The sequence below is a fragment of the Sturnus vulgaris genome, chromosome 11 (genome assembly GCF_052056855.1).
Source record: "Sturnus vulgaris isolate bStuVul1 chromosome 11, bStuVul1.hap1, whole genome shotgun sequence".
Taxonomy (NCBI): Eukaryota; Metazoa; Chordata; class Aves; order Passeriformes; family Sturnidae; genus Sturnus; species Sturnus vulgaris.
The window spans coordinates 9,076,090-9,104,068 of record NC_142253.1 but is presented as its reverse complement, the minus strand read 5'-3'; the positions used below and the strand labels follow the sequence as shown (position 1 = coordinate 9,104,068).

At 60.0% G+C, this 27,979-nt stretch overlaps 5 protein-coding genes across 14 annotated transcripts; 3 read left to right on the top strand and 2 right to left on the bottom strand.

Annotated features, from left to right (window-relative positions):
• The first annotated feature begins 92 nt into the window (after nt 1–92).
• On the top strand, nt 93–11,976 carry BRPF1 (bromodomain and PHD finger containing 1). 5 transcript variants are annotated; one of them, XM_014872413.2, is made up of 13 exons: nt 93–703; nt 1,586–2,545; nt 4,793–4,949; nt 6,035–6,166; nt 6,511–6,639; nt 7,599–7,911; nt 8,403–8,711; nt 9,667–9,954; nt 10,044–10,191; nt 10,727–10,863; nt 10,951–11,069; nt 11,176–11,330; nt 11,419–11,976. In XM_014872413.2, exons 1-13 carry the CDS (start codon nt 108–110, stop codon nt 11,600–11,602), a joined length of 3,627 nt encoding a protein of 1,208 aa, XP_014727899.2. In that variant the 5' UTR covers nt 93–107; the 3' UTR covers nt 11,603–11,976. The 5 variants fall into 5 exon arrangements, with proteins under 5 accessions (XP_014727899.2, XP_014727909.2, XP_014727890.2 ...); XM_014872423.2 differs by having other exon boundaries at nt 8,400–8,711; nt 10,727–10,848; XM_014872404.2 differs by having other exon boundaries at nt 8,400–8,711.
• Nucleotides 11,977–12,018: 42 nt separating this feature from the next.
• On the top strand, nt 12,019–14,073 carry OGG1 (8-oxoguanine DNA glycosylase). 5 transcript variants are annotated; one of them, XM_088171413.1, is made up of 7 exons: nt 12,019–12,408; nt 12,560–12,764; nt 12,841–13,020; nt 13,109–13,287; nt 13,362–13,503; nt 13,596–13,645; nt 13,728–14,073. In XM_088171413.1, exons 1-7 carry the CDS (start codon nt 12,034–12,036, stop codon nt 13,797–13,799), a joined length of 1,203 nt encoding a protein of 400 aa, XP_088027539.1. In that variant the 5' UTR covers nt 12,019–12,033; the 3' UTR covers nt 13,800–14,073. The 5 variants fall into 5 exon arrangements, with proteins under 5 accessions (XP_088027539.1, XP_088027538.1, XP_088027540.1 ...); XM_014872546.2 differs by having other exon boundaries at nt 12,278–12,408; nt 12,493–12,764; XM_088171412.1 differs by having other exon boundaries at nt 13,596–14,073.
• Nucleotides 14,020–17,659, bottom strand: CAMK1 (calcium/calmodulin dependent protein kinase I). 2 transcript variants are annotated; one of them, XM_014872492.2, is made up of 12 exons: nt 17,559–17,659; nt 17,018–17,131; nt 16,189–16,320; nt 15,898–15,972; nt 15,691–15,829; nt 15,469–15,595; nt 15,299–15,374; nt 15,092–15,204; nt 14,904–14,982; nt 14,719–14,806; nt 14,505–14,631; nt 14,020–14,427 (listed from the first exon to the last, which is right to left on the bottom strand). In XM_014872492.2, exons 2-12 carry the CDS (start codon nt 17,101–17,103, stop codon nt 14,372–14,374), a joined length of 1,098 nt encoding a protein of 365 aa, XP_014727978.1. In that variant the 5' UTR covers nt 17,104–17,131; nt 17,559–17,659; the 3' UTR covers nt 14,020–14,371. The 2 variants fall into 2 exon arrangements, with proteins under 2 accessions (XP_014727978.1, XP_088027542.1); XM_088171416.1 differs by lacking the exon at nt 17,559–17,659 and adding an exon at nt 17,221–17,296.
• A 336-nt stretch (nt 17,660–17,995) lies between these two features.
• TADA3 (transcriptional adaptor 3) lies at nt 17,996–21,039 on the bottom strand. The gene is made up of 8 exons (XM_014872478.2): nt 20,501–21,039; nt 20,129–20,379; nt 19,854–19,959; nt 19,559–19,700; nt 19,311–19,414; nt 19,095–19,204; nt 18,776–18,961; nt 17,996–18,699 (listed from the first exon to the last, which is right to left on the bottom strand). Exons 1-8 carry the CDS (start codon nt 20,705–20,707, stop codon nt 18,507–18,509), a joined length of 1,299 nt encoding a protein of 432 aa, XP_014727964.1. The 5' UTR covers nt 20,708–21,039; the 3' UTR covers nt 17,996–18,506.
• A 199-nt stretch (nt 21,040–21,238) lies between these two features.
• On the top strand, nt 21,239–27,715 carry LOC106850825 (uncharacterized). The gene is made up of 16 exons (XM_088171765.1): nt 21,239–21,384; nt 21,579–21,697; nt 22,023–22,134; nt 22,208–22,303; nt 22,443–22,613; nt 22,825–22,968; nt 23,650–24,144; nt 24,260–24,580; nt 24,725–24,853; nt 24,922–25,036; nt 25,134–25,241; nt 25,492–25,660; nt 25,733–25,881; nt 25,957–26,203; nt 26,282–26,717; nt 26,789–27,715. Exons 1-16 carry the CDS (start codon nt 21,382–21,384, stop codon nt 27,473–27,475), a joined length of 3,501 nt encoding a protein of 1,166 aa, XP_088027891.1. The 5' UTR covers nt 21,239–21,381; the 3' UTR covers nt 27,476–27,715.
• The last annotated feature ends 264 nt before the right edge of the window (nt 27,716–27,979 follow it).

Here is a 27,979-nt window from a genome sequence, read left to right as displayed (position 1 = left end):
AGCGGGTAGCGGGGAGCCAGGGCAGGGCGGCCGGGGCCCGGGGAGGGGGCGGCGGGGCGGGGGGCCCGGCCCGGCCCGGCCCGGCCTCGGCCCCCCGCGGCCCCGCCATGGGCGTAGACTTCGACGTGAAGACCTTCTGCCACAATCTGCGGGCCACCAAGCCGCCCTACGAGTGCCCGGTGGGCACCTGCCGCAAGATCTACAAGAGCTACAGCGGGATCGAGTACCACCTGTACCACTATGACCACGACAACCCGCCCCTGCCCCAGCACACCCCCTTGCGCAAGCACAAGAAGAAGGGGCGCCAGGCCCGAGCCGCCAACAAGCAGTCGCCCAGCCCCTCCGAGACCTCCCAATCGCCCGGCCGAGAGGTGATGACCTACGCCCAGGCCCAGCGCATGGTGGAGGTGGACCTGCATGGCCGCGTCCACCGCATCAGCATCTTCGATAATCTCGACGTGGTGTCCGAGGACGAGGATATTCCCGAGGAGGTGCCCGAGAATGGGAGCAATAAGGAGAGCACGGAGACGCAGAGCGTCCCGCCCAAATCTGGGAAGCACAAGAACAAGGAGAAACGCAAGGACTCCAACCACCATCACCACAACGCCTCGGCCAGCACTACCCCCAAGCTGCCCGAGGTGGTGTACCGAGAGCTGGAGCAGGACACCCCTGACGCCCCGCCTCGTCCCACTTCGTACTACAGGTATTGTCCGTGGCTGGGTGCAAGGCGACTCCTAGGCTCGTGCTCTGGGTTTGGAGGTGGAGTTGGCCCCACTCTGTTCAAGTGGCTTGCCCGTGGCTCCTGGAAATGGTCTCTGTTTGCCTCCCCCAGGTCTCACACAACTGGCTGTTCCATGGCTTCAGCTCCTGGGGCTCTCCCTGGTGTCACATCACAGTTCTGAGGGGTCTGTGCATCTACAGAACTCTCAGTTGCTGCTTAGGTCATTGCCAGCAGTTTGATTGCGGCCCTCTTTCCTTGCTGGAACAGCATGTAAAATCAAAACTCAAATGCGTCCTTTTGCCTCTCATTCTGCTCTTTGGAGGTATGCTGGGATATTTTCAGAGCCCATCAGCACCAAGATGTACCTGTAGGATCTGTCTGTTTATGGTCATAATTCTTAATTGTTATCCTACAGTACTCTGTGAGAGATTTGGTGGATACAGTGGCCCCAGTTAATACCTCAGGCAGAAGTTAACAGAGCCCCCTAACCGGAATTAATGAAGCATGGCACCTCCAGTCATGGTTATCGTGTCTTGGTTGTGAGGCTGCTGCCTCCAGAGCACTGGCACTTGCTGAGTGGCCCATGCAGGCCCCCTCCTTGCACTGATGAGTCTCCAAGGCCTGACCTTGCTCCTTAGACCAGTTGTTTTGTCTTCAAGCTGCTGCTGTGCTGCTGTGTTAGTCAGAGTGCAACAGCATCTCCTGCTTTTGCACATTCCTGCCTTGTCCCTGTTTCTTTATTTTGACTTGTGGCTCAGCTGCAGCGTTTGAACATTCCCTCAGTCACAAACAAATCCTTGAGTTGGGGCTCAGCAGCTCCAGCCGTGTCAAACTTGCCCTTACTTTCCCATGCTGTCCTTCCAGGTACATTGAGAAATCGGCAGAGGAGCTGGATGAGGAGGTGGAGTACGACATGGATGAGGAGGATTACATCTGGCTGGACATCATGAACGAGAGGCGGAAGAACGAAGGCGTGAGTCCTATTCCCCAGGAGATCTTTGAGTACCTGATGGACCGGCTAGAGAAGGAGTCCTACTTCGAGAGCCACAACAAGGGGGACCCAAACGCCTTGGTGGATGAGGATGCTGTCTGCTGCATCTGCAACGACGGGGAGTGTCAGAACAGCAATGTCATCCTCTTCTGCGATATGTGCAACCTGGCTGTGCACCAGGAGTGCTACGGGGTGCCCTACATCCCCGAGGGACAGTGGCTCTGCAGACGGTGCCTGCAGTCACCCTCACGTGCTGTGGACTGCGCCCTCTGCCCAAACAAGGGGGGAGCATTCAAGCAGACGGACGATGGGCGCTGGGCACATGTGGTCTGTGCCCTCTGGATCCCGGAGGTGTGCTTTGCCAACACTGTCTTCCTGGAGCCCATTGACAGCATCGAGCACATCCCGCCCGCACGCTGGAAGCTGACCTGTTACATTTGCAAGCAGCGTGGCTCTGGGGCTTGCATCCAATGTCACAAAGCCAATTGCTACACTGCCTTCCATGTCACCTGTGCCCAGCAGGCCGGGCTGTACATGAAGATGGAGCCCGTCCGGGAGACGGGTGCCAACGGTACCTCTTTCAGTGTGCGCAAAACCGCCTACTGCGACATCCACACACCGCCAGGGTCTGTGCGCAGGCTCCCCGCCCTGTCCCACAGCGAGGGAGAAGAGGAGGATGAGGAGGAAGAGGAGGAGGGGAAGGGCTGGAGTTCTGAGAAAGTCAAAAAAGCAAAGGCCAAGTCTAGGATCAAGATGAAGAAGGCAAGGAAGATCCTGGCAGAGAAACGAGCTGCAGCACCAGTGGTTTCTGTGCCCTGCATCCCCCCCCACAGGTACGACCTGCTGCCCTCCCTGGACTGGGGAGAAATTTTTCTTTTCCTCCATGCTTTGTGTCCTGCTTTCCATGTGGGCATTATCCTGTTCCTCTCGTTAACTTTCTGCACAGGTACTTCTCACTTTGTTGCCACAGAGGGCTGTGGTGGTTTCCTCTGGGAGTCCTGCAGAGAGGCAGGGCCATGCACTGCCCCACAAAGGTGTCTGGGCCCTCGGCAGGGCAGGAAATAGCTGCTGTTAGTTTAACAGTAGAGAATAAACTTGGCCGGATGCATCAGGAAGCAGCTGGAGGTTCCCAGCACTCCTTTCCTGTTGTGCTGACCTCAGGCACTGGAGTAAACGAGGCGGAGAGGAGGGAACTGCTCTTTTCTGCCGATGACGGTTTTCTCCTGAGGCTGTGTCAGGCAAAAGACAGAAGTGTGAGAGTGATTCAAGCCTGGGAAATGGGCTAACCCTGGGGTTATTTTGGCTCTGGAGCAGAGAGGTTGGGATCCCTGAGCAGAGCTCATCCATCCCAGCAGCCACGTACTCTTTGCTGAGCTTCCTCAGTGCTCTCTGCCAGGCACAGCAGCAGCTGCTCCTTCTCGGCACTGCCTGTTGGAGCAGGGCCTGGCAGCCACGGGTGCTGAAAGCTGTCTGTGAGGACGGGTGGCTGGAGAGCACCAGGGCTCCTGCCTGCCAAGGAACACCGAGGTTCTAAGGCTGACTCCCCAGCATGAGGTCTCCTGAGGGGTTGTGTTTCTGTCACATTCCAAATCTCTGCTTCCATGGGAAGGTACAAACACCCTGTAGTTACAGTTGAAACTGTTTTGTGCTTTGCTCTTGTTAGATTGTTAGGCTGGCATGCAAATCCCAAAACAAGAGCATCTAAGAGCCTTGCCAGAATTTGTAGTGTAGTTTATAACTCTGGATGTCCTCAGCAGCATGTGAAAGCACATAAGGGCATCTTAGGATGTTTTTGGATCTCACTGTCACCCTGCAGCAGGTGACACCTAGTTGAAGCACAGGTTGGGTATGGAAGCGTTTACTTTTGTGGTGGTGAGCCACCAATCCTGAGCTGCTGAACTCTCCTCCGTCCTGTGGCAGGAGCTATGCTGAGGCTGTGACCATAGAGCACTGTCAAGACCCTCAGACCCTCAAGACTTACCTCCTGTGCAGTTGGAAAGGAGCACATGGAAGCCATGGGCTATGCTGTCTGGGCAGCATTCTGGTGACTTGGGAAGGCAGGTCTGCCACAAGGCTGCTGGCTTTTTGCCACGGTCTGTGTTCCAAACTTACATTTTTGCTCATTCTTGCTCTCCATACCAAGAGTCTCTTTTCTTATGTGTGGACATGTTGGCAGGCAGTTTGTAGGGTCTTGCTGCTATCACGGTCATAGTGAAACCCACACTGAGCTAGAAGCTGTTAACCTCTCCCCAGGCCTTCCTGTTGGGACTAATTATTCTTCAGGGGCTGTTGCCAGAATGCCACATGGTTTCGTGTGGGAGCTGTGCTTGGCCAGTGATGGCATATGAGGCTGCTGTCCCCAGTCTCTTCAGCTGAGGCTGATGCAGGTTGGGTCATCCCCTAGGAAGAGCTGTCCCTGAGAGATGGGGAGAGGCCGAGCGTTCATCCCTTTGTCTCTCTACTAGCAGGGTATCCCTGTCCAACTCTGCTGAATGAGGCTGTCCCAGCCCCTCCAGACTATCTGCTGTTGTAGGAAGTAAGCAATCCCTTTTGTGTGTTTTGAGCTGTTTCGGGTAGCCTTGGATGAGACCTCTGTTGTACTCATGCCTCCTGCTCCCTCCTCGTGCTTTTCCAGGGTTTGAGTTTCTCTGATAACATTTGGCCAGACCCCTGTTGCAGCAAGTGTCCCTTAGCCAGGTAAATAATGGTTTTGGGGTAGTAACACCGTAATAATCATGGTCTCAGGGACCATGGGAGCTGGTAAAGGTCCAGCCTCCAGTGTGGCTGTCTTGCAACCCAGGCTGCCCCAGGCTTTGCCCAAAAGTTGACAGGAAGTAGAAAGGAACTCCAGTGTGTTATGGAGAGGCAAGGCTGCACATTTCCTGGCATCCTCTGTTGTGTCTAATCTGTGTATCTTGGTGTTACAGAAAGTCCTGCCACAGAAAAGGATGTTCTCTGACTGCAGGGCTTCTCAGCTGCTCTCAGGTGGCCTTGCTGCTACATGTGCCTAGTCAGGGCTTCTCCTGCAGCAGCCAGGCCTGTCTCATTGATGGACTCTATGGTTTTTCTCCTTTCCTCAGGCTCAGTAAGATTACAAACCGTTTAACCATCCAGAGGAAGAGCCAGTTCATGCAGAGGCTGCACAGCTACTGGACTCTGAAGAGACAGTCCCGTAATGGTGTCCCCCTTCTCCGCCGCCTTCAGACACACTTGCAGTCACAAAGAAACTGCGACCAGGTAAGGACTGCTTGTTGGGGGGCTGCAGGGAGCCCTGGCTGTGTGCGTGCTTCCTGCGCCTTTGGAGCTGTGGGCTCGGAGCCTTTGCTGCATGTGATGCCTGCAGGTGCAGCATGGGGGTCAGGGGTATGAGCTTTCAGATGAGGAAAGGGCAGCCCCAGCTGCTTTTGCTGCTTCACTTTCTCCTCCACTCTCAGTGTTCAGAGAATTGTCAGGCAGCGACTCCACTGGCAGCCTGCCACAAGAAGGGAATCCTTCCCTCTCAGGCTGCCACGCTGAAGGTAGTTCCTTTCTTGTGCTTGCATTTAGCCAGTGGTGATGGCAGACCTGTTGGAAATGACTCTAGTATGAGGCTGCTCTGTCGGGCAGTATTGAGAGAGATGGCCAGGGATCTCCAGAAATAGTCTGGAACAAACCAAGGCCTTGCTTCCAGTTCCTCATACTGCTCCAGGAATGCTCCCTCCGGGTGCTGCTTCCAGGCCACAGTCAGCACTTCACAGATGTGAAGTCTGCTGCCAGAGAGGAAGATTTTTCTTCTGGCTCCCCATCTGAGCTGTAAATCTTTCTTTCTGAGCCCTTTGATGACTGTGACTGGGCAGGGGTTTCTTCTGCCTTTGTCTGCTCTTATTATTTGTGCTGGAGAAGAGTTGAGACTTCTTCTGCTCAGTTTTGACTATGGCAGGATAAAAGCTTTAATTTTTTTGGTGCTCCAGAAATGAAAGCAACCAGAGCTGCATTCCCTTTTTGACTTGGTGCACGTTTTCGGGGCTGTGAGCAGCAGCACAGACCTCTTGGGCAGCTGCAGACAGTCAGTCGGTCATGTTAGGAAGAATATTTCTAGAAGCTCAGGATGTGCACCTCCTGACGTCCTAATGGCTTGGTGACAAAGACGCAGGTATTTAGCTCTCACCAGAGGTGAGACTGAATCACTTGCCTAGGTTACAAGAAAGGAGCTGTGACTTTTGCTGCACCAGCGGGTCATGCATGCTGGTTCCCTTTGCTAGGGAAGAGCCCCAGCACACAGCCAGGAAGGTGGAGATGGGAGCACATCTTCTATCAGCTCATGGTCTCTGATGTTCCCACAGAGAGACACTGAGGATAAGAACTGGGCCCTGAAGGAACAGCTGAAGTCATGGCAGCGCCTGCGCCATGACCTTGAGCGTGCACGCTTGCTGGTGGAGCTGATACGCAAGCGGGAGAAGCTCAAGAGAGAGACGGTAACAATTGCCCCTCCTTGGGGAGCCGCTGGGGTGGGCGTCAGCAGGGGCTCCTTAGAGTGCTGTAGGTGTGCCGGGGTCCCCTCGGCTGTGCTGTGCCCTGCTCCGATGGCTCCGAGCAAAGGTGGCTGCTCTGCAAGGCACAGGTGGGACGCACAGGTGCTGGAGCCGGTGTTACACCTCTGTTACACCCCCAGAAACAGGGGGGAGGGGCGGTCCCTGCCCCTCAGCAAGGAGAGAATAGGGGTTGCTGTCCTGCAGGGCTGCACTGCTGCTCCCTGGGGACAGTCCCCACTGCCTGGCTGGCGCCAGGGGCTCAGCCCCGCTCTGTCCCTTTGTTTCAGATCAAAGTGCAGCAGGTGGCACTGGAAATGCAGCTGACTCCCTTCCTCATCCTCCTCCGCAAGACACTTGAGCAGCTGCAGGAGAAAGACACAGGCAACATCTTCAGTGAGCCGGTCCCTCTGTCTGAGGTAACAGAAATCTACGAAGTAAGAACCCCCTCCCCAGATTTGTACTTCACTCAAACTTGTCCCTTGCTCGTGCCAAGGGCTGCCCAGAGTGTGCTCTGGTCCAGAATATCCTTGAGCAGCATGGTGCTGTCTCATGCACCACTCACTCACCCGAGAGGGGTGTGCAGCAGTGCCCCTCCTGGGTGAGCCGAATGCAGAACAGCTGAGCTGGTGACAGCTGGGGCACAGCACTTGGCTCTTCCTCTGCATGTGTTACTGGTGACACCCCAGGGTCTGTGGGTAGTTGGGGATTCTCACTGGGAAAGGCAAACTGCCAGCCCTTAGCAGTTGGCATGCTCTTACCTGTCCTCTTGTGAAGGCCTCTGGTAGATGACTGAGCACAGCACAGTCTAATGGGTTTAACCCTTAGACTGCAGGCAGAGGAGATAATTCCTGAGACTGTCACTGAGTCCCTGCCTGGGAATATGGTGAAAGTCCACATCCTCTCTGCAAGGTTCTGGCAGAAGGTCAGCTTGGAGGCATCTTTGCAGATGGGGAGGAAGGCTGCACCATCTTACCTGTAGCCAGTGCTGCCACCTGGAAGGCTCTGTTTTACCTTACTGCACTCACCCTCACCCCTGGGGCTGCACTTGCAGCTCCCTCTCCAGGGAATAAAGTGTAGCATACTGGATCCCAACTGCCTGCAGACAGGAGTTGAGGACAGGATGCTGGCTTGTGTGCTGGAGCCATAAAAATGCTTCGGAGTGCATATCCGCTCTAACAGGTTGAGCACAGCACATGGGCTTCCTAGTCTGGAGGCGTTGCTGTTCCTCAAACTGCAAAAGCAGACGGCATTCCCCGATGTGCATTTGGGCAGAGCACAGGGAGTGATACCTGATTCCTCTAACAACTGTTTTCTTGGAGCAGGTACTACTAACTGTGGCTCCTGGGCTCTTAACTCCCACTCTTTCCTCATGCAGGTCCCAGACTACCTGGATCACATCAAGAAGCCAATGGATTTTCAGACAATGAAACAAAATCTAGAAGCCTATCGCTATCTGAATTTCGACGACTTTGAGGAGGATTTCAACCTGATTATTAACAACTGTTTGAAATACAATGCCAAAGACACGATCTTCTACCGGGCAGCCATCCGTCTGCGGGAGCAGGGAGGTGCTGTGCTCCGGCAGGCTCGCCGGCAGGCAGAGAAGATGGGCATTGACTTTGAGACAGGCATGCACTTCCCACACTGTGTAACGGTGGAAGAGGCTCAGATCCAAGACATTGAGGATGGTGGGTACTCGTTCCCTGTTCCCTCAGGGAACTCAGAGGTAAAACCTGGGCAGAGTCAGGGCACCCAGGAGTCTGATCTGCCTCCTCTGGGAGGTTAAGTTGAATTCTAGGCTGTGTGTCCTCACTCCCTGGACAGCTGGTGGTTTTGCTAGCCAGGTATTTATCAGCCCTGTTAGGTTGGTTCTAGGCAGTGGTTTGTCTGTGTGTCCTTTCTTTCCTGTTGCATTCTTGTTCCAGAATATGTGAGCCCCGGTATTCTCCACACTGCTCATCAGCCTGCTTTCCCCAGTAATCCCAACTGGCTGACTTTCCACAAGGCTCCTTCTCTTGGTCTTTGAGGGTAACTTCTGTAAAGGGTTCACAGGTGTTTGGTGCCATGTCAGCTCCTTCTTTCCTGCAGGGAACCTAGATTGACTCATGCCCATTCAGGTAGAGGAACTCCAGTGAGCTGATTTCTTTCATCCATCTGCTCCTATTTGTTTCCCCAGAAGATGTGCGGCTGCTGCTCTCGGAGAATCAGAAACACCTGCCCTTGGAGGAGCAGCTAAAGATCCTGCTAGAGCGGCTGGACGAGGTCAACGCAGGCAAGCAGAGCATAGGACGGTCCCGCCGGGCCAAGATGATCAAGAAGGAGATCACAGTCCTACGGCGGAAGCTCGCACACCCACGGGACCTGGGCCGGGAGCTGGAGCGGCACAGCTCCTCTGCCAGGGGAGCCCTGCAGTCCCACAACCCCTGTGAGAAGGACCTGCAGACAGACAGTGCTGCAGAGGAGAGCAGCAGCCAGGAGACTGGCAAAGGTAATGCTCCCTCCAGAACTGCCAGTCTGGGGAGCCAATGGAGACCTGCTTCTGGACAGGCGTGTCTGGGGAGAGGCTGCCCTGGCAGGTGCATCCTGAGGCAGGAGGACTGTGTGGGCAGCTCCCCACAGTCCTCCACTCCTCCATGGGAATGAGGCAAGTGGCCTTTCATAGGACAGTCCCTTATCCCACATGCCCCTGCAGGGACTCCTCCTTTCCTGTAGTGCCTCCCTTAGGGGTGGGTGCCGAGTATATTTGTGCCTCCCCAGGCTCCCTCCCAGCATGCTCACTGGATAGTTTGTAGTGAGCTGTGCCAGCCAAGCAGGGGGAATTGGATGAAGGAGGCCACATCCTGTGTCTGGAACAGCCACAGCCTGGTGTGTGTGTTTGCCCCTGGGGAAGGTTGGCAGGTTGCTGGTGTTCACAGCTGTGGTCAGCACTCACCTGGTGAATTCATCTCCTTGTCAGTCGAGGAACTGGACGCTGTTCCAGCTGTGTGATGCGGAGCATGAGGTGGATTGTTTCCTCCTGACAGGACCTGCCAGCTTGGCCATGTTGCCTGGTTTCTAGGGCCATTATGGAGCAGGGTGCCTTTGGTGTCCCTTCCTGCCGGAGGGCATGGGAGGGAGTTGCAGGAGCAGTGACTGCTGAGCTCCAAATGTTCTCCCAGGGCCGAGAGTCAAACTGTCCAGATGCCAGCTCCGTTAGTGGAGAGGCCGAGCTGGGCTCTGTGGGGAGCACAGCAAAAGCTCCTGGCAGAGTTGCCATGTGTCATGGGGGTTTGCCACCTCTGCATCCTAGTCCTGTCTCCTAATCACTGGGAAAAGCAAGTTCTTCCTGCAGTGAGGGAGGGTCTTCTGAGATAATGTTCCCCAGAAACGAAGCTGTTTCTTGAAACCACTGCCATGCAGTCCCTGTCATCAGAGCTGCAGCTGACACCTTCTCCCTCTTCCAGGTTTGGGTCCCAATTCTTCTTCTACCCCAGCACATGAAGTTGGCAGGAGGACCTCTGTGCTTTTCTCCAAGAAGAACCCTAAAACTGCAGGCCCTCCAAAACGTCCAGGACGCCCCCCAAAGAATCGAGACAGCCAGATCACTCCTGGGCATGGGAGCAGCCCCATTGGGCCTCCCCAGCTGCCAATAATGGGGTCCTCCCAGCGGCAGAGGAAGCGGGGGCGAAGCCCGCGCCCCAGTTCCAGCTCAGACAGCGACAGTGACAAGTCCACGGAGGACGCTACCATGGGTGGGTGCAGCTGGGCAGCTGTGGCCCCACTGGCAGTGCGTGGCAGGCTCTGGTGCAGTGGTAATGCTCTTTGTTGGGGTGTTTTTCAGACCTGCCAGCCAACGGTTTCAGCAGCGGGAACCAGCCCGTGAAGAAGAGCTTCCTGGTGTACCGCAATGACTGCAATCTTCCCCGGAGCAGCTCTGACTCGGAGTCCAGCAGCAGCAGCAGCAGCAGCGCTGCCTCAGACCGCACCAGGTACTGCCCCTGGCCCAGCTCTGCTGACAGCAGTGCTTCCCAGGGTGGCTGGCAGCGGGCAGCTCTCAGCCTTGAGTTTCTGGATGAGCACCCGGTTTGGTGATCCCCATTTCGTTCATCCTGAAGTTCAGCTGCTAATCCCTAGAAATCTGTGGGGTTTGTGCCTTTTTAAATGTAAAACCTAAAGTTGCAAATGTGCAGCAAGGTGCTAGTAGGAAGCATGAACTAGGGAATTCCCTATTGGCTGCTCTGTTATTGGCCCTTCCAGCAGCCAGCACCAGCAGGTTCCTGCCTGTGCCTCTAATTTGGATCAGGGCACATCTTCTGGTCCTCCCAGGTGGAACTGGGTGAGGGTCTGGCTTGCACCCTGGCAGAAGCACCATCTTACCTTTCTGCCTGGTACCCCTGCCAAGTCCTTCCCGAGGCCAGCAGTTGGAGACCACAAGCCCTGGTGTCCTACCAGCCTGGCCCTCTGAAAACGTTTCTGGAAGCTTAACATGACTCCTGCTGATGGCTCTGCTTCTTGTCTCTGCAGCACAACTCCCTCCAAGCAGGGCAGAGGGAAACCCTCCTTCTCCCGAGTGAACTTCCCAGAGGACAGCAGTGAGGACACATCAGGGACAGAGAACGAGTCCTACTCCGTGGGCACAGGACGAGGTGTGGGGCATGGCAGTAAGTACTATGGCTGTGCAGCCTGTGTGCCTGGCTGGCACTATCACCTATGGGGGACACAGCTGACTCCCCTCTCCTGCTGTACAGTGGTGCGTAAGGGCATGGGACGTGGCGCAGGGTGGCTGTCTGAGGATGAGGATTCTTCCCTGGATGCCCTGGACCTGGTGTGGGCTAAGTGCCGGGGTTACCCGTCCTACCCGGCGTTGGTGAGTACTGCCTGTCATCGGGGCCTCTGAAATCCGTGTCCCCTCCCTGCAGGCTGCCTCTTGGGGTCCCTGTTCTCCTTTCAGCCCTCCCCTGCTCTTTTCACAGATCATTGACCCCAAGATGCCGCGGGAAGGCATGTTCCACCATGGTGTTCCCATCCCCGTGCCCCCCTTGGAGGTGCTGAAGTTGGGGGAGCAGATGACTCAGGAAGCACGCGAGCACCTCTACCTTGTCCTCTTCTTCGACAACAAGCGCACTTGGTAAGGCCAGGGTGCCGAGGGCTTTGGGTGGGGGGTTCCCCAGAGACGATTGTAACCCTCAAACGAGGTGGCCCCCCGCTCTCCGCAGGCAGTGGTTGCCCCGGACAAAGCTGGTGCCTCTGGGGGTGAACCAAGACCTGGACAAAGAGAAGATGCTGGAGGGCCGCAAGTCCAACATCCGCAAGTCGGTGCAGATCGCCTACCATCGCGCCATGCAGCACCGCAACAAGGTGCAAGGCGAGCAGAGCAGCGACTCCAGCGAGAGCGACTGAGCCGGTGCCGCCGGCCGCTCCCCCGCCGAATCTCAGGGCAAACGGGGCTCGGTGACCCCCACCCCGTGCAGCTGGCCTGCACTCACGGGGGGCCGGGGGAACCGGGAGAACCGGGAGGGGTGGGGCCGGTCCCCCGTGCCCCCCCCCCCCCACTCTCCCATTCCCGGTGCCCGCTCCCCCCAGCCAGCCGCTCCCGGGGATGCTGTTCTGGCCGCCGCCGTGCCCCCGGGCGGCCCCTCGCGCCCCGCACCCCGTGCTGCCCCCCAACCCTGGGCCCAGCCCCTGGCCGGCCCCGCGCTCGGACGTTGTTTGTATTTATTTTGAAGGAAGAAAAAAAATCTATTGATTCTTAGAAAATAAACCTCCGCTGCGGAGCCGCGGCCGCTGCGGGCGGGGAAGGGAGAGGGGCGGGAGCAGGGGCAGGGGCGGACATGTGCGGCGGCGGCGCCGGCCCCGCTTCCGGCCGCGAGCGGAACTGGGGCGGGGAGCGGCGGCTGCTCCGCCTGCGCGGGTTTCTCTATGGTGGGAGCTGGCGGGGCCGGGCGAGGAGCTGTAGGACCGGGAGCACTGGCTGGGGGCTTGTGGGGACGTGTGGGGCCGGGCCGGAGCTGTGGGGCAGCCGAGGGCGTAGCGCCGGGTGGTGCCTTGACCCCGCCGCCCCCGCGGGCAGGGGTGTGCAGTTGCTCCCCGACCCCCATGAAGCTGCGGGACGCCCCGTCCGCCTGCCCGTCCCTGTGGCGCTGCCTGCCCTGCCCGCCGGCCGAGCTGCGCCTGGACCTGGTGCTCTCCTCTGGACAGAGCTTCCGGTGAGCCAGCCTGGGGGTCTCGCGTGTCCCCCGGCCCGGCCCAGCGCGTCCGAACCGGCCCCGACCCCCCCCCCTGTGCGGCAGGTGGTGGGAAAGCAGCCCGGGGGCCTGGACGGGTGTGCTAGGGGGCCGCGTCTGGACACTACGGCAGGACGGGGATCGCCTCTGGTACACGGTGTACGAGGAGGAGGAGGAGGACCGGGATGGGTGCGTCGCCAAAGCAGCCAAGCTGGATGCTGCAGAAACGGACCGGATCCTGCGTGACTACTTCCAGCTGGATGTGGGGCTGTCGGCCCTGTACCGTGCCTGGGGGGCGGCCGACCCCCTCTTCTGCACTGTGGCCAAGGACTTTCCAGGTGAGGTGGCCCCACGGAGCTACAAGGGATGGCCATAGCACCTGTCCGGCGTCCTCTCACCGCATCCTGCCTCCAGGAGTGCGGGTGCTGCGGCAGGACCCCGTCGAGTGCCTCTTCTCTTTCATCTGCACCTCCAACAACCACATTTCCCGCATCACTGCCATGATCGAGCGCCTCTGCCAGGCCTTCGGCCGCCGCCTCTGCTGCCTCGATTCTCGGCCCTTCCATGCCTTCCCATCCCTCTCGGCACTCACAGGTCCACCACCACTCCGCTACTGCCGCTTGCCGCACCTTGCCGCGCCCTCACCTGAGCCCACTCACGTCCCTCTGCTGTGCCCCCGCAGGCGCTGATGCCGAGGCCCGGCTGCGGGCGCTGGGTTTTGGGTACCGGGCCAAGTTTGTCAGCGGGAGCGCGCGGGCCATCGCCGAGGGGCTCGGCACCGAAGGGCTGTGCCAGCTCCGCACCGCGCCCTATGCCGAGGCCAGGAGGGTGCTGTGTGCCCTGCCTGGTGTAGGTGCCAAGGTGGGTGCCAGGACGGGGGTGGGACAGGGAGCAGAGACCGGCACTGGGGGCTGACTGGGTGCTGCTGGTGACAGGTGGCGGACTGTGTCTGCCTGTTGTCCCTGGACAAGGCGGAGGCGGTGCCGGTAGACACCCACGTCTGGCACATCGCACGGCAGCGCTACGGCGTGGCACTGGGTGGCAAGAGCCTCACCCCCCGGACCTACCAGGAGATCGGTGAGGGCAGGGCTGGATCCTGACGTGGGACCCTCAGGGATGGTGGATGGTGCAAATGTACCTCCAAACTGGCGTTCACACTCTCTCCATAGGCGACTTCTTCCGGGGTCTGTGGGGCCCTCATGCTGGCTGGGCGCAGGCAGTGAGTACCCCCGAGTACCCCCCTTCCTGGCACTCTTGCCCCCCACCCCTGCCACGCCCACCCCATTATCTCCCCACTCCAGGTCCTGTTCTGTGCCGATCTCCGCAAGGGCCAGAAGCCGGCCAGCAGCCAGCATCAGGCCTGGGAGACCTGAGGCTGGGACAGCTATGGAGGTGGGCCCTCTAGAGACACCCCAGGAGGAACAGTGACTTCAGTGGGACACTGCAGCTGCTGCCAGCCCTGGATGGAGGGGTGTGGGCAGCTGCCTGTCACCTGCCCACTGTGTGCATGGGGAAGCTGCTGCCCTGGGCAATGAAGCTGGGGGGGGTCAAGGCTGTGTCCAGCTCCTTCAGTGCAGAGCTGAGCCAACCACCTTTGGCCTCTTGCCTTTATTAGAAGCAATAAAATAGAAACATCCATTTGGAAAATTGTCCTTGAACATGCTGGGGTTGGAGGTGTGGGACAGTGCCAGGCCAGGTGTGGAAGGAGGGAAGGGGTATGGGAAGGGGCCCGGGACAAAGCCCCAAGCTGGGGGGTTCTGTGGTGTGCTCCTGCCCCGATGCAGAACTCTGCTGTGAGGCTGCAGTGGGGGCAGCTCCATATAGCCAGGACAAGACGAGCACTATCTCCCCTGCTCCTGCACTGCAGAGACCCCCACCCCACATGGTGCCCATGGGGGGCTGGATTCCCCTGGGCCCACTTGGAGGCAGCTATCTGGGGCCATGCTCAGTCTGGTGGGACACGCTGAGCTCTGCTTGTGGGTAGGCGCCCACACTCTGACCCTGCAGGGAGGAACAAGGTGAAATCCTGGTGGCAGCCTCGAGGGGTGTGGGATGGGGATAGGGGATTCAGAGCTCACCATTGCTGGTCCCCCCGACTAATCGTTCACCAGGGCTGGTGGGAGTTGTCTGCCCAGGGATGTCCTGGCTGGTTCCCAGCTGCAGCTTTCTCATGTGTCTCACCACCGCCGTGGCATTGAAAGCTTGCTACTGACCCCACAGTGTATGTCAGCTGGTATAGAGTGCCTAAGGGGCTGCTGCACCCCCAAACACCCACCACCACCCCACACTCACCTTCCACTTGCTCTTTGCGAAATTCTTCTTGATCTGCTCACTCACTGACTGGTGGATGTTCTTGTCCAGGGCTGTGTCCCCAGCAATCCTGGAGCAAGACAGAAGTCAGCAGGGGCTCCCCTATCCCATGGCTGCTGTGGGGTGAGCTGGAGACGGGGGCAGACAGCAAAAGGTCTCCCCATTACCAGGGATGCTGCAGGGCTTGCTCACAGGTGAATCGCTTGCTAGGGTCCTTCTCCATCAGGTGCTGGATAAAGTCCTTGGCTGGGACAGAGCATGGAACAGCTCTGAGTGCCTATGTCTACCATTCCTCTGGGTACTGTGAAGCTGTGCCAGGCTCACAGGCCTCACTGCCCTGGTGGTCCCAGCTCACCTGAGTCCGAGATATCATCCCAGTATGGTGAGTCGAACTCATACTCGGCCTGCAGGATCTGCTCAAAGAGCTTGGCATCGTTCTCATCATAGAAAGGGGGGTAACCACAGAGCCTAGAGGGGCAGTGGGGAGGAAGCTGGTGGTCCCAGGCAACCCCAAGGTGCCAAGCCCCCAGGAGGGTAAGAGAGTGGAAGGGGGAACACATACAGGATGTAGGCGATGACTCCGATGGACCAGCAATCCACTGCTTTGCTGTAGGGTTTCTGTGCTAGCACCTCAGGGGCTGGGGGGGATGGCAGCAGTGAGGGGGGACCCCAACCCGTGGGGGGATCCCAACCCCACACCTAGGGTGGTGGCAGCCCATGGCAGGCGCTCACCCACATAGCCAGGGGTGCCACAGGCTGTGGACATGACACTGCCACAGCCCTCGATCTTCGACAGCCCGAAGTCGCTGATCATGATCTTGGAGTCCTCATCCATGCTGTAATAGAGCAGGTTCTCGGGCTTTGAGGAGAGGAGGGAAGAGGGAGGGGTGACGCTGGGGTCTCCTCTCGCCACCACCATGACAGTGCTGTGCATGTCCCCCCTCAACTGCTCACCTTCAGGTCACGGTGGACGATTCCCATATCATGCAGGTATTTGACAGCATCGAGGATCTGCCGGATCAGGGCGCTGGCATCCCGCTCAGTGTAGAAGCCCTTCTCCACAATGCGGTCAAAGAGTTCCCCCCCTGAGACCCTGCAGGGATGGGCAGCACTTGTCAGCATGGCCCTCCCACCCCTCTGGAGCCCCACAACTTCACTCACAGCTGCATGATGAGGTAGAGGTGAGTGCCGCTCTCGTAGATATCATCCAAGGCCACAATATTGGGGTGCTTGATTCTGCAGGGGGAAGCACAGGGGGGTGGTGTGAGGGCACCAGGCTGCCCCCACCCCAGCCCCAGGGGACGGGCATCAGCGCTGCAGGTCATCACGCGCCACTGGCTATTTTGGGCACTAGCAATGACATGAGGCAATGAGTGCTGGTAGTGGGGGGCTGTGCCGGGCTGGGGGGGACACAGAGTGCAACCTCCACCCTGGTGCTGGGACGGCCCCTACTTGTGGAGGACGGCAATTTCGTTCTCAATGCTGGTCTCCTTTCCCTCCAGTGCCTTCTTTGCAATGCACTTGATGGCTACGAGCTTCCGCGTCGTCTTCTCCTCCGCCAGGACCACCTCGGAGAAGGCTCCCCTGGGGGGAATGAGGGATGAGCAGGGCAGGGGGGCCACCAGCCGGAGCTGCCGATGTTGCCATACCGGGATTGTCATGGCGACAGGCAGAAAGTCCAGCTATTTATAGGAGAAAAGCAAGCAGGAGCGGCCCGCTGGGATGGCCGGACGTGGATCTTGCCAGCGATAGGATGCCTGGCACCCTCCACCCTCCTGGTGTGGCATCCCCATATGAGGCAGGATAAGGTTGTTGTGTTGCCAAGGTCGAGCTGTGCTGGGGCTAAGCCCCATGTGAGCTGCAGTAGCCCTCTGCTGTGCTATCCTGTAGCACCCAGGGCCACCCAGGAGCCAGCCAGAGCCGTTGGCAGTGCCCAGGTGAGGAAGAGACAGGAGTGACAGGCAGTGAGTGTGCTTGCGCTGTGCTGGGCCCTAAGTCTTGACGTAATTAACCTGCTAATCCAGCCTAAGAGCCTTATGGTGCCATGGGCACAGCCAGGAACCCCTCTGCCAGCCAGGGGACCACCCTCAGGTACCCTCAGCACAGCATAGGGAACCAGCCAGCACCAGAGGGAGGTGGCACCTGTGCCCCAAGCATGTCCCCTCATATGCAAGTCCAGGATTTGAGCTGGTTCCACATGCCAGGTTGGGCAAAGCCTGAGGGGCCAGACCCATCACTATGGGTGGGCTGTCACTGGTTGTCACCCCAGTCTGCAACTCACGTGCCCAGGACATCTCGGAAATCATAGATCCGCTGAATATCCTCGATCCTCTTCTTCCAGCTGGGCCCATCCTGCCCCAGCGGCATGGTGCCCTGTGGGGCCACCCACTCTCACCTGTGACACGAGTGGGGACACGCTGTCAGCGTGCTGGGATGGCACGGGGACACGGGGGAGACAGGATGCTGTGGGGAGGTGGTTGTCACCGTGGGGTGATGGGAACAAGCTGTGTCGACGCAGGAGTTTTGGCGTAGATTGCCCCAGTGAGGAACCATGCTGGGACCCCCCCGATGCCCGCCCATGGGGCGGGCGCGGGGCGGGCAGGCAGCAGGAGGGCTCCAGACACACGCGTAGGTGCATGGAGGGGGGTCCCCACCGCCATTCCCCACGCCCGCCAGCTGGCACAGCCGCTCCGGGCGCGACACGCGTGGGAGCAGAGCTGCGCGGCGCGGGTGATGCGCAGCTCCGCCGCCGTTACTCAGTGTCACGCGTGGGCACGACCTCCGCGCGTGGGCACGCCGCCCCCGCCCCGGCCCGCCCTTACCGACGGCCCCGGCCCCGGGCCCCGCGGCAGAGCAGCGGCGACTCCTCCCGGCGCGGCGCCGCCGGACAGCGCTGACGTCACGGTGAGGGGCGGGAAGCGCGCGGCCGCTGCCAATGGGAGGGGGTGGCTTGGCCGCGGTGGGAAGAGGGGGGGACACGCGTGACCGCGGGCGCGCGTGGACTCGCGGGAAAGGCGCGGGGAGGGCGATGAGCGCGGCGCGGCATCACCCGCACGCTCCCCTTGGGCATCTGTTGTGGAGATGCGAGGGCATTCCTTGGGTAGACACGAGTGGGGGACACGCGTGGAGTTGCCGGACAAACCCAGCCCCGCCCCTCCTCGCCCCCCGACCCAGACTGAGCTCAGCACCAGCAGGACCCACCCCACAGCCGAGCAGGGCTGTCCCCCATGACGACCCCAACTGTCACCACACTATCACCTGTGCACGGCTGCCTTTATTGCCCATGCTCGCGGCAATAGAAACCACCGGTACATGGAGAGCTCGGCCATCCACCCATCGGGCCCCCCACCCCTCCAATCTCTTCCCCTCTCCACTTCCCCACTCCTCCCAGTCCAGCCATGGGGGCTGAGATCTCCCCCTGCCCCGCATCACAGAGAGGGACAGGGGACCGTGGGAACCGCACCATCACATCTGGCCCCTGCAGTGACCTGGCTGATGTCACACGAATAAAAGGGGCGTGCAGGGGGGACATGGGAGTGGAAGCCACCAGCCGGGGTGGAGGTGCTCAAGGGAAGGACCTCCACAACTCCCCGTGGTGCTCAGCTTGGGTCAGTGACAGCCCCACACAGGGAGGGGACAGCAGCTGGGCTCCTTCATCCGGGTAGGGAGGCTGAGCAGACTCAGGGCACGGGGGAGGCTGTGCCAGTTCTGTCCCGTGGTGGCAAGGCTCAGGCAGGGCAGCCCCCTGCAGGTGAGGTCCACGGTCCCTGCTACCCATCCAGCAGCTTGAGGATGCTCTCCCTCTCCTTCAGGGTCTTCCAGGCCTGGTCCTTCTCCTTTTTGGTAGGTGTGCGCTTCTTCTGCCGAGCAGCCATGATCTTGCGGAATGCATCCATCACCTCGTTGTCAGCCATGCGGACACGCTGCCGCAGCTCCTGCCGGTGCAGTTCCTCCTTGGCCAGCCTGGGGGGCACAGGGGGGTGTCAGGCCCTGCCAGGCAGCCCCCAGCCTTTACCCATCCCAGCCCACTGGCTCTCACCGCAGCAGCTCGTGCTTCTTGGTGCGGTTATGTGCGCTGAGTGCCTTCAGCTCTGCCTGCCTTTTGCGTAATTCAGCCAACACCTCGTCCTCCGAGTCCTCTGCCGGACGGTCCTCTGACTCCAGCAGGCCCTGGGCCACCAGCTCCTCCTTGATCCGCCCCTCCAGTGACTTGGTGTGGGGGACACTGCCAGGGTAGAGAGTGGCTGCTGCCCACCACACAGCCTTTGCTCCCTGTGACTCACAGTGGCAGGTAGCCAGCAGCGTGCTTGATGCACCCACGGGCAGTGCTGAGCTCCGGGCCCGCCTCAGCTGCTCACCTGAAGGGCTTGTTCTGACTGCGGGGAGATGTGCCAGCACCGTCAGCTCCTGAGTCCTTACCAGTGATCTCGGGGATGGGGGAGTCCTCAACAGGGGAGATGATGTTCTCCTAGCAAAGGGAGCACAAGGGAAGGGTTACAGTGGTTAGCTGGGTCTTGGCAGCAATGCCCCACAGTGCCAGGCCACCATGGCATGGCGCCATTGGAGCCCCTCACCTCCACAAGGGCTTGCAGGAGACGCTGTGTCAGGGGACCAAAGGGACACCCATCCTCTGGCTGCTCATGCTGGGCTTCTGACTTCTTCAGGAGGGCATCAACATCTGTGAGGAAGCAGGAGAGGTAAAAAGCAACCCCAAAAGCACAGAGATGAGCAGCAGGGCAGGGCAACCTGTCTTGGGCTTGGCTCCACTGGGCACAAGCACTCCCAGCCCATCTGGGCAAAGGCAGGGGTGGGACTGGGGCACCTTTAGTGTCCAGCTCAGTCAGCGGCCCCAGGACACCTTTCTTCTTGTCGGCAGCAGCTGCTGCCCGGGCTCCATCCTTCTGCTCCTCCAGCAGGTCCTCTTGTGCCCAACGCTGGGAGTAATGCTTCCCCAGCGGTGGAATCTGCAAGAGCAAAGCTCAGCACAGCTCCTGAAGCCTCTGCCTTGCCTCCCACCTCGCCAGTGCCACAGCAGCATCCCAGGCAGGAACAGTCACTGTGAGGTGCAAGAGGGGACGGGGAGAGAGGGCAGAGGAAGGGGCTTAGGAGCTTTTCACCTTGTAATGCTCAGCCTCATCCTCTGGTGGTTTGAGCAGCTCCTCCAGGACTCTGACCTCCTCGTTGGTGAGATCAGCACAGTATGGCTCCACCGATGCCCAGAACCTGCAAGGATGGATGAACTGTGAAAGGGAGCTGCAGGGCAGCACGTGGAAGGTGACACATGTCCCCCTTCTCCCTATGGCACCTCTTCTCTCCGGCCAGAGGCAGCTCTTGTGCCATGTGCTCCAAGGAAAGAGAAAGATGATCCCAATGCCTCCCAATACCCACACACCTGTTTGGAGCATCATTTTTGGGGAGGCGGGGCACATCAATGGGATCATCCTGGAACTCATATTCCTGGATCTTGGGCTGCAGGTTCTTGGACTTGGGCCGGCCAGGCCCAGGCCCAGTCCCATGGCCCCCTTTTCCCTCCAGCTTCTGCTTCTTGGGCTTCCCATGTTTTACAGATGTGCCCACATCGTGGTCCTTGCTCAGCTTCAAGAAACGCCGGTCGCCCTTCTTATCCTGCCAGTCTGTCAGGATCTGGAAGAGAGTGATGTCTCATAACATCCTGTGCCCAGTGCTGGGCAGGGGCAGACCAGAGGCAGCCCCTTGGTGGAAAAGAGCCAGACAGTCTGTCCCTGACCCAGCGTGGCCCCAGCACCTGTGTCTCGGCCTCTAGGACGCGAAGGCGGCGGCTGGCAGAGGACAGCAGCGTCTCCAGCTCCAGCTGCAGCGTGTCCAGCTCCTCGATGCCGATGCCATCGTCCTCCGAGCGGGCCAGCACGGCCGTGTACCGGGGACACACTTTCACGTGGTCCACCGACTTGAAGTCATGGAACTGCAGCGGGCAGTCCTTCAGCTCGCTCATGGCGGTGGGGACCGTGCACCGAGTGGACTCTGGGGGACCGACGGGCGCACGAAGGAGCCGGGGACAGAGGAAGCCGGGAGGGATAGGAGTGGAGTGGAGTGGGGGGCTACGGAGGGTCCGGGGGCATCGGGGCTCTGTGGAACCCGGGGTGAGGGATCACCGGGGCGCCGGGAGGAACGTGGGGAGAGTCACCGGGGCGCTGAGGGAACCAGGCGGGGGGATCGCCGAGGTGCCGAGGAACCCAGTCGGGAGGGGAATCGGACGGAGATCACCGGGGGGCTGCGGGGACGAAGCGGGGGCGGCCCCGGGGCGCAGCGGAGGCCGTGGGGCCGGGTCTGGGCCGGGCGCCCCTTCCGGCCCCGCGGGCGCCCCGCCCCGCGCTCCCCATTGGCCGCGCCGCACCTCGCGCCGCCGCTCATTGGTTCAGTCCGCCCTCCATCTCTCTTTCCTAATATGGAAGCGCTGACAGGCCCGTACCAAGCGCGGCAGGGCGTGGGGGGGAGCCGCGCGAAGTCTCGGCGCCGCCACCCGGCTCCGTGCCGCGGGGGGGCCAGGCCGCAGGGCGGGAGCCTCCTGCCGCCCCCCCTCCCTCCCGCCGCAGTGGGAGGTGCCGCGCATCCCGGAAGAGGTGATCAGCCACTTCCGCCTGCCAGGACCGGAGCGCCGCTGCCACCATGGTAGGGCGGGGGATGCCCCGTGAGGGGCGGTGGCAGCGGGGAGGCTGGGGAGGCTCGGAACCGGGGCTGGCGGAGCGAGCGGAGCTGCGGGAGCTGCGGGAGCTGCGGGCTGGTGGTCGGGGGCTGGGGCAGGGGGCGAGACTCGACCTCCGGGCTCCGGTCGGGGGTCTGACGCCGCCGCCGTGTCCCTGCAGACTGCCACACTGCGCCCGTACCTGAATGCGGTGCGCGCCACGCTGCAGGCCGCGCTGTGCCTGGAGAACTTCTCCTCGCAGGTGGTGGAGCGGCACAACAAGCCCGAGGTGGAAGTCAGGTACGGGGGCGGGAGGGGACACCGGGGGAGCCCTGTGGAGACCTGGTTACCCGTCTTGGGGGCCACTGGCCCGTTCCTGCCGTGCGTTCGGCACCCCCCAGTCCTTAGGCACAGGGCCGACAGGGAGCCGGGGAGCTGCGGGGAGGAGGAAGAGCATCTAGCTTGGGACCGAGGGAGTATCTGCCCTGAGGAGGAACATCTTCGGGACGCGGGAATATCCTTTAGCCAAGCCCCTACATCCGCGTGATCCTTGCGGCTGCCCTTCCCTGTTTCCCACCAGTAAATGCTTCCTTCTGAGTCACTCTTGCCCTCCCTCTGTTCGCAGAAGCAGCAAAGAGTTGCTGTTGCAGCCGGTGATCATCAGCAGGAACGAGAAGGAGAAGGTTCTCATCGAAGGCTCCATTAATTCCGTGCGCGTCAGCATCGCAGTGAAGCAGGTGAGGAGGGGTTTGGGCAGGGGGTTGGCGGCTCAGCCTTTGGGGAAGCCTCACTTCCCTTTTCTGTTTCCAGGCTGATGAGATCGAGAAGATCTTGTGCCACAAATTCATGCGCTTTATGATGATGAGGGCTGAGAACTTCTTTATCCTGCGCAGGAAGCCTGTGGAGGTGAGGTGACAGGGAGGGGACAAAGCAACTCCTGCCTCCGCTTCTGGCACTGAGAAGGTGTCCAGTGCAGAACTGGGATGTGAGTTTGAATGGACAGTGATTTGGATGCCAAACCCTAGGGTGCTTCTCTCTTGTACAGGGTTATGACATCAGCTTCTTGATTACGAACTTCCACACGGAGCAGATGTACAAGCATAAGCTGGTGGACTTTGTCATCCACTTCATGGAGGAGATTGATAAGGAAATCAGTGAGATGAAACTCTCTGTCAATGCAAGGGCCCGCATCGTGGCAGAGGAGTTCCTTAAGAATGTGAGACTCTGAAATGGGAGGAGGGGTCTCTGATTTTGGGAGTGGGTGTGGGGTTAAAGCCAGTGTGGCCCTTGTGCCCGGAGCCCCCCATCCCATTAGTGAGGACAGGGTGACATCCTGCCCAAGGAACTTCCTGGGGACAGGGAGGAAAGGATGCCAAAGGCACTTGTATCCCCTTTGCTCATGAGGTGCCAGCTTTTGAGACCCCCAGAGTTTGCTCAGTGGCAGCAACAGTCTTGGGGGGAATGAGACCCTTTTGGTGGGTGCTGAGATGGATGTACAGTGCCTGGGAAGGCAGTGGGAGAAGCTGAGCATGAATCTCTGTGAACAGTGGCCACCCTCGGCCTCCTCCCAGGTGCCAGGAGGGTGGTGAGGGTTCTCGAAGCATTGTAAGCAGAGACTAACAGCCGTGTGTTTCTCTCCAGTTTTAGGCCGTGGTGCAGGACCCCGTGGCTCCCTGTGCTTGTGCCCACCGGGCACTGTGCCTGTGCCTGCTCCCGTTTCTCGAGGACCGCTGGGCGGGGCCGGGCCCTGTCCGCCCCTCTCTGGGCTGGGCGGGAGCAGCCCCCGCTTGCGGCAGCGCGGCCCCAGCCGCTGCCTCTGTCTCGTCTTGTTTTTTAAACGGTCTTGTTTGCTGTATCTGGCGCCTCTGTCTCCTCTCTCCCGCCGCTCTGAGCCACACCGGGGGATGGGGCGGGGGGGAGGAGGGCACTGTGGCCCTGGGAGGCAGATCATGGAATGGAAGCAGGACATGGAACTGGAGGGGCAGAGTGGGCACAGTCGGCCTGGGGGCAGCAAGGGGTTTGGGGTGTGAGGCACAAAAGGATTTCGGGCAGGGTGGAAGGTTTGAGTGGGGGATGGCTGTCTGTGGACATAGGGGGCTGTTTGTATCCCCCCTTCGGTGTAGTGGAGCTATTGTGGTGGCTGGAGCTGGGGCTGTGACATCACAGCCATGCTGGGGTTGGGGGAGCCACATGCTACATTCTAACATCAGTGGTAACAGGGTTTAGAGGCCATGTGCTGCGCTTGACTCCGGCTTCAGTCCCCAGCAGGACAGGGAACAGGACAACCTATGTGGCACAGAGGAGGAAGAGTCAACCACAGCTCCCCTCATCCTCAGGCAACCATGGGACAATGGAACATAGAGAGCAGCACTGCAGGCACACAGCCCCCCAGACAGGGACACTTGAGGAGGGTACACTCCAGCTACCTCATGGCCCAGCAGACTTGGGACAAGGGCACACTGGGGCATCCTGGGACTGTGTGGTGCAGCTGGGACACTGGCATGAGGCTCAGCAGGTCGGAAACTGCCTTTTCAAGGGCTCGAAGCTTGGTCAGGCAGAGGCAGGCAGGTCAGTGCTTTCTACCTCTCCATGTCTGTCCTGTGAGACTGGGGGCAGTGGGCTCAGACAGGGCTGTCCTCACAGGGCACTCGGCAGCCACCACCACCAGCCACCAGGTTGGCTGCCAGCACTCACTTAAGCTTGAGCAGCTCAAGAAGGCCAAGCTGCATGTGGAGATGGCCATTAAGGTGAGGGACCTGATTTCACATCCCTCAAATGCCACCTGCTTGCATTTCTGGCTCAGGAGAGCTGAGCCAGAGGAACCAGGACTTGGGCACGCTGAACCCACTGGTCTCTGCACAGGAGAAGAAGATCTTCATGGTACAGGGCGACTACCCCGTTATCCGCCGCCTGCTGCGAGCCCGGGGCTGGGTGGAGAGGAAGCTCCCTGGCACGGGCAGACGGCTGGAGCAGCATTGTGGTGACCAAAACAAGCAGCGGCCGAAGACACGGCCAAGTAGTGGTGGTGCTGGGCAGGGGGAGGCACCGCTGAACTCACGTAGTGCGGCACAGCCTTTTCTGGGGACCACAGAACCCCTGCACTACCCATGGCTGCCTGCTGAGGAGGAGGAAGAGGAGGAAGAGCAGTGTGATGATGACCCCAATGGCATCCATGACCTCATGGTTAGCAGAGAGGGCTGGGGCTGAGCTCTGCCACTGCCCCCAGCACCCTTGCCCTGGGACCTCCAGGCACGGGCTCAGCCTTGCACAGGGGATGAGGGTGGGATGGGGGCTTTGTATCCCACTCTGGCTTCCTCCCTCCGCCAGTCCTACCTGGTGCGGGACCGGTTGCCAAACTTCATCTGGACCAACTTCCTTGAAGCCACTGATCGTCAGCTGCTGCAGCAGGACAACGTGGTGAACCACTATTCCAGGGTGGATGCATTCACCACCAAGGTGGGAGGCTGGAGCCCTTGGGGGAGGGGGATGGGGTCCAGTAGGGACTAACAACCTCCTCTAAACAGGAGGGGCTATGCCTCAGCCTACAAAACCTGCCGTGGATTGAGCAAGCTGACCCAAACACCTTCTTCCCCCGGTGCTACCGGCTGGGGAACATGGATGAGCGAGAAGCTTTCATTGGTGAGCTGAAGGCTGTTGCCCTCCTGTCCTTCCCTGTGCTCCCACTGCTCCAACGTCCTGTGCAGGACTGGCTGGTGATGATGTCTCCCTCTTGCAGATGATTTCTGCTTGACAGCAGCACGCAGCCTGCTCAAACTGGCCCTGGAGGAGGCTGGGGACATGCCAGTGAGGACTGAGCAGGTTCCAAACTCTGCCAAGGGAGCAGGTGAGTACATGGAGCTGGGCCTGGGGGGATGGCAGAGAATAGAGTTAGGGACAACTGATGGCTGAACTTGAAGGCACAGCCTCTGCTCACAGCTGTGGCCTGAGATCCCCCACTCCCTCCTACTAGCCCACCTTATTGGTGCTCTGCTCCCCACCCCGTCCCCATGCACCCAAAGCCACCCATCCCATAGGGAGGCTCTGGCCCCAAAGCTGGCATAGGAGTCACGTCTCTCACCCCAAGCATTCCACAGCATGGCCAGGCTGCCCCCCGTATCCTGAGCTGGTGGAAGAAGCCCTGGAGATCTGTAAGCAGCACCTGAGTGTTCTGCAGCACCAGGACATCGACAGGAGCACCCCGTCCCCCTGCAGGACATGCACTGACTGGGACCACTTCCTGCAGGAATACTACCGTGTGGCACAGTGAGTGCTGAATGGGATGGGGGGACAGGGCATGATGGCAGGGCTGATGCTGAGGCCCCCTTCCCCCCACAGTGAGGGTGCAGAGCTGGTGCTGACCAGGCAGCAGCGGAAGCAGTGCCAGAACCTGCTGCAGCGCCTGGCAGAGCAGCTGCCCCAGCTTGACATGGAGGGCAAACTCAACGTCTGGATCGTCAAGCCTGGTGCTGAATCCCAAGGCAGAGGTAAGGCTGGGAGAAGTGGGGAGCACATAGAAACTCCCCTTTTAGGAGGGGTCCCACTATCGCTGTGTTCCCCAGGCATCATCTGCACAACACGGCTGGAGGAGGTGCTGCAGCTGGCATGGACCTGCACAGCACCCTCGGTGCAGGTGGGCAGATGGGTGGTGCAAAAGTATGTGGAGCGGCTGCTGACCATTTTCGGCACCAAATTCGACATCCGGCAATGGTTTGTTGTGACTGACTGGAAGCCACTGACTGTCTGGTTCTACCGAGAATGCTACCTGCGCTTCTGCTCCTGGCCCTTCTCCCTGTGTCATCTGGAGCGGTGAGTGCCCCCCACCCTGGCTCCCCACACCCCAGCACCCTGGCAGCCCCTGACCTAGCCTCACTCTCCCTGCCCCAGTGCCAGGCACCTCTGCAATGTCTCCGTCCAGAAGTGGTACAAGACGTCACCAGACCAGGACCCCCGTGTGCCCACTGACAAGATCTGGTCCAACAAGCAATTCCAGGAATACCTGGCACAGATGGGGCAGGCAGATGCTTGGCACCAGGTGCTGGTACCCGGCATGAAGGCGGCGATCCTGAACACTCTGCGCAGTGCCCGGGATCGGGTGGGCTTCCGCAAGGGCAGCTTTGAGCTCTATGGGGCCGACTTTCTGGTTGGGGAGGACTTCCAGCCCTGGCTGCTGGAGATCAACTCTTGCCCCACCATGAGCCCCTCCTCAGCAGTGACCCGACGGCTCTGTGCCAATGTCCAGCGGGACACGCTGCGCCTAGTGCTCGACCGCAAGGAAAACCCCACCTGTTCCATAGGAGCGTTTGAGCTCATCTACAAGGAGGTAGGCTGGGGGATGGGGGGCAGACACCCCACAGGCACCCTGAGCCCTCACTCCCTGCTGTCTCCCCACAGGCACCTGTGCCCAAGCCTCTGTCAGCACGTGTGAGGCTGATGGTCAAAGGCTGTTCCCTGAAGAAGCTCCAACCAGCAGAGGAGCAAGCCCAGGCCAAGGCCCTCCACCACCCTGTGTCCCCAGGGGCCAGAGCCACCCAAGTACCCAAGCAGGCACAGCATCAATTCCCCACCACTGTGCCTTGTGCCCCCAAGCTCCCCCAGGGAGCAGAACCAGGGGGCAGAACCGCCCAGGTACGCCAGAGCACACGGTGTCGATCTTCCACCACTGTGCCCAGTGCTTTCAAGTTGTCTGTGGCCCCAGGGGGCAGAACGACCCAGGCGCCCCAGAGACCACGGCCTCGACCTCCCACCATCACCGTGCCCAGTGCTTCCAAGTTGTCTGTGGCCCTGCGGAGCAGAACCACCCGGGTGACCCAGCCCAGAGCAGCAACAGGGAAGCTGCCTCCTCTGGAGCAATGGAGCCACTGCTCTTCTCCCAGCTCTGACCCCCCAGCATCACCACAGCCTCAGGCCTCCTCTGCTGGGAGACAGGAGCTGCCAGGGCTCAGTCGCCCACTGGGGCAGTCCCAGATCAATGGCTGTCCCCTGAATTGGGTGCCTGTACCACCACCCCGGGGAACTCCCAGCAACCCCTGGCTATCCCAGGGTTGTGTGCGCTCCTTCCCTCCTGCCAAGCCCCTGTGACAACCTCTGTCTGCATAGAGTAGCAGGACCCCATTCCTGGAGCAGAAGCACACGGCAGCTCCCATTGGGATGCAGAAGACTTGGGACACTGAGACACCCCCAGGCGTGGACAGCACCCTGTCTGTCCTTGCTGGACCAACATTGCAGTACCAGGCTACCTCTCATCCTAAAGAGCTCCCATTGCTGTGTCGTGGTACCTACCTCCTCCCTCATGAGCATTTTAAAATAATTCTGTGATAAGGTCTGTCTCAGACTTTCTGTGTGCCAGAGTTGTGGGGAGGGTTAGGACTCCCTGGGATGGGGCTGTGGGCGGGAACTGGGGCTACCAGAGCAGAGAGTAGGCAGGAAAAGCTGCCTGTAGTCGCCCCTGCCAGATGAAGCTGCGGTAGGTGATGACACTGCTGCATTCTAGAACTGGGAACCAGGGCAGGTGCAAAGTGGTGGCAGGGCTGGTGCCCCCAGCAATGCCAGAGGGACAGCCAGGAGAAATGCATCCTCTGTGTG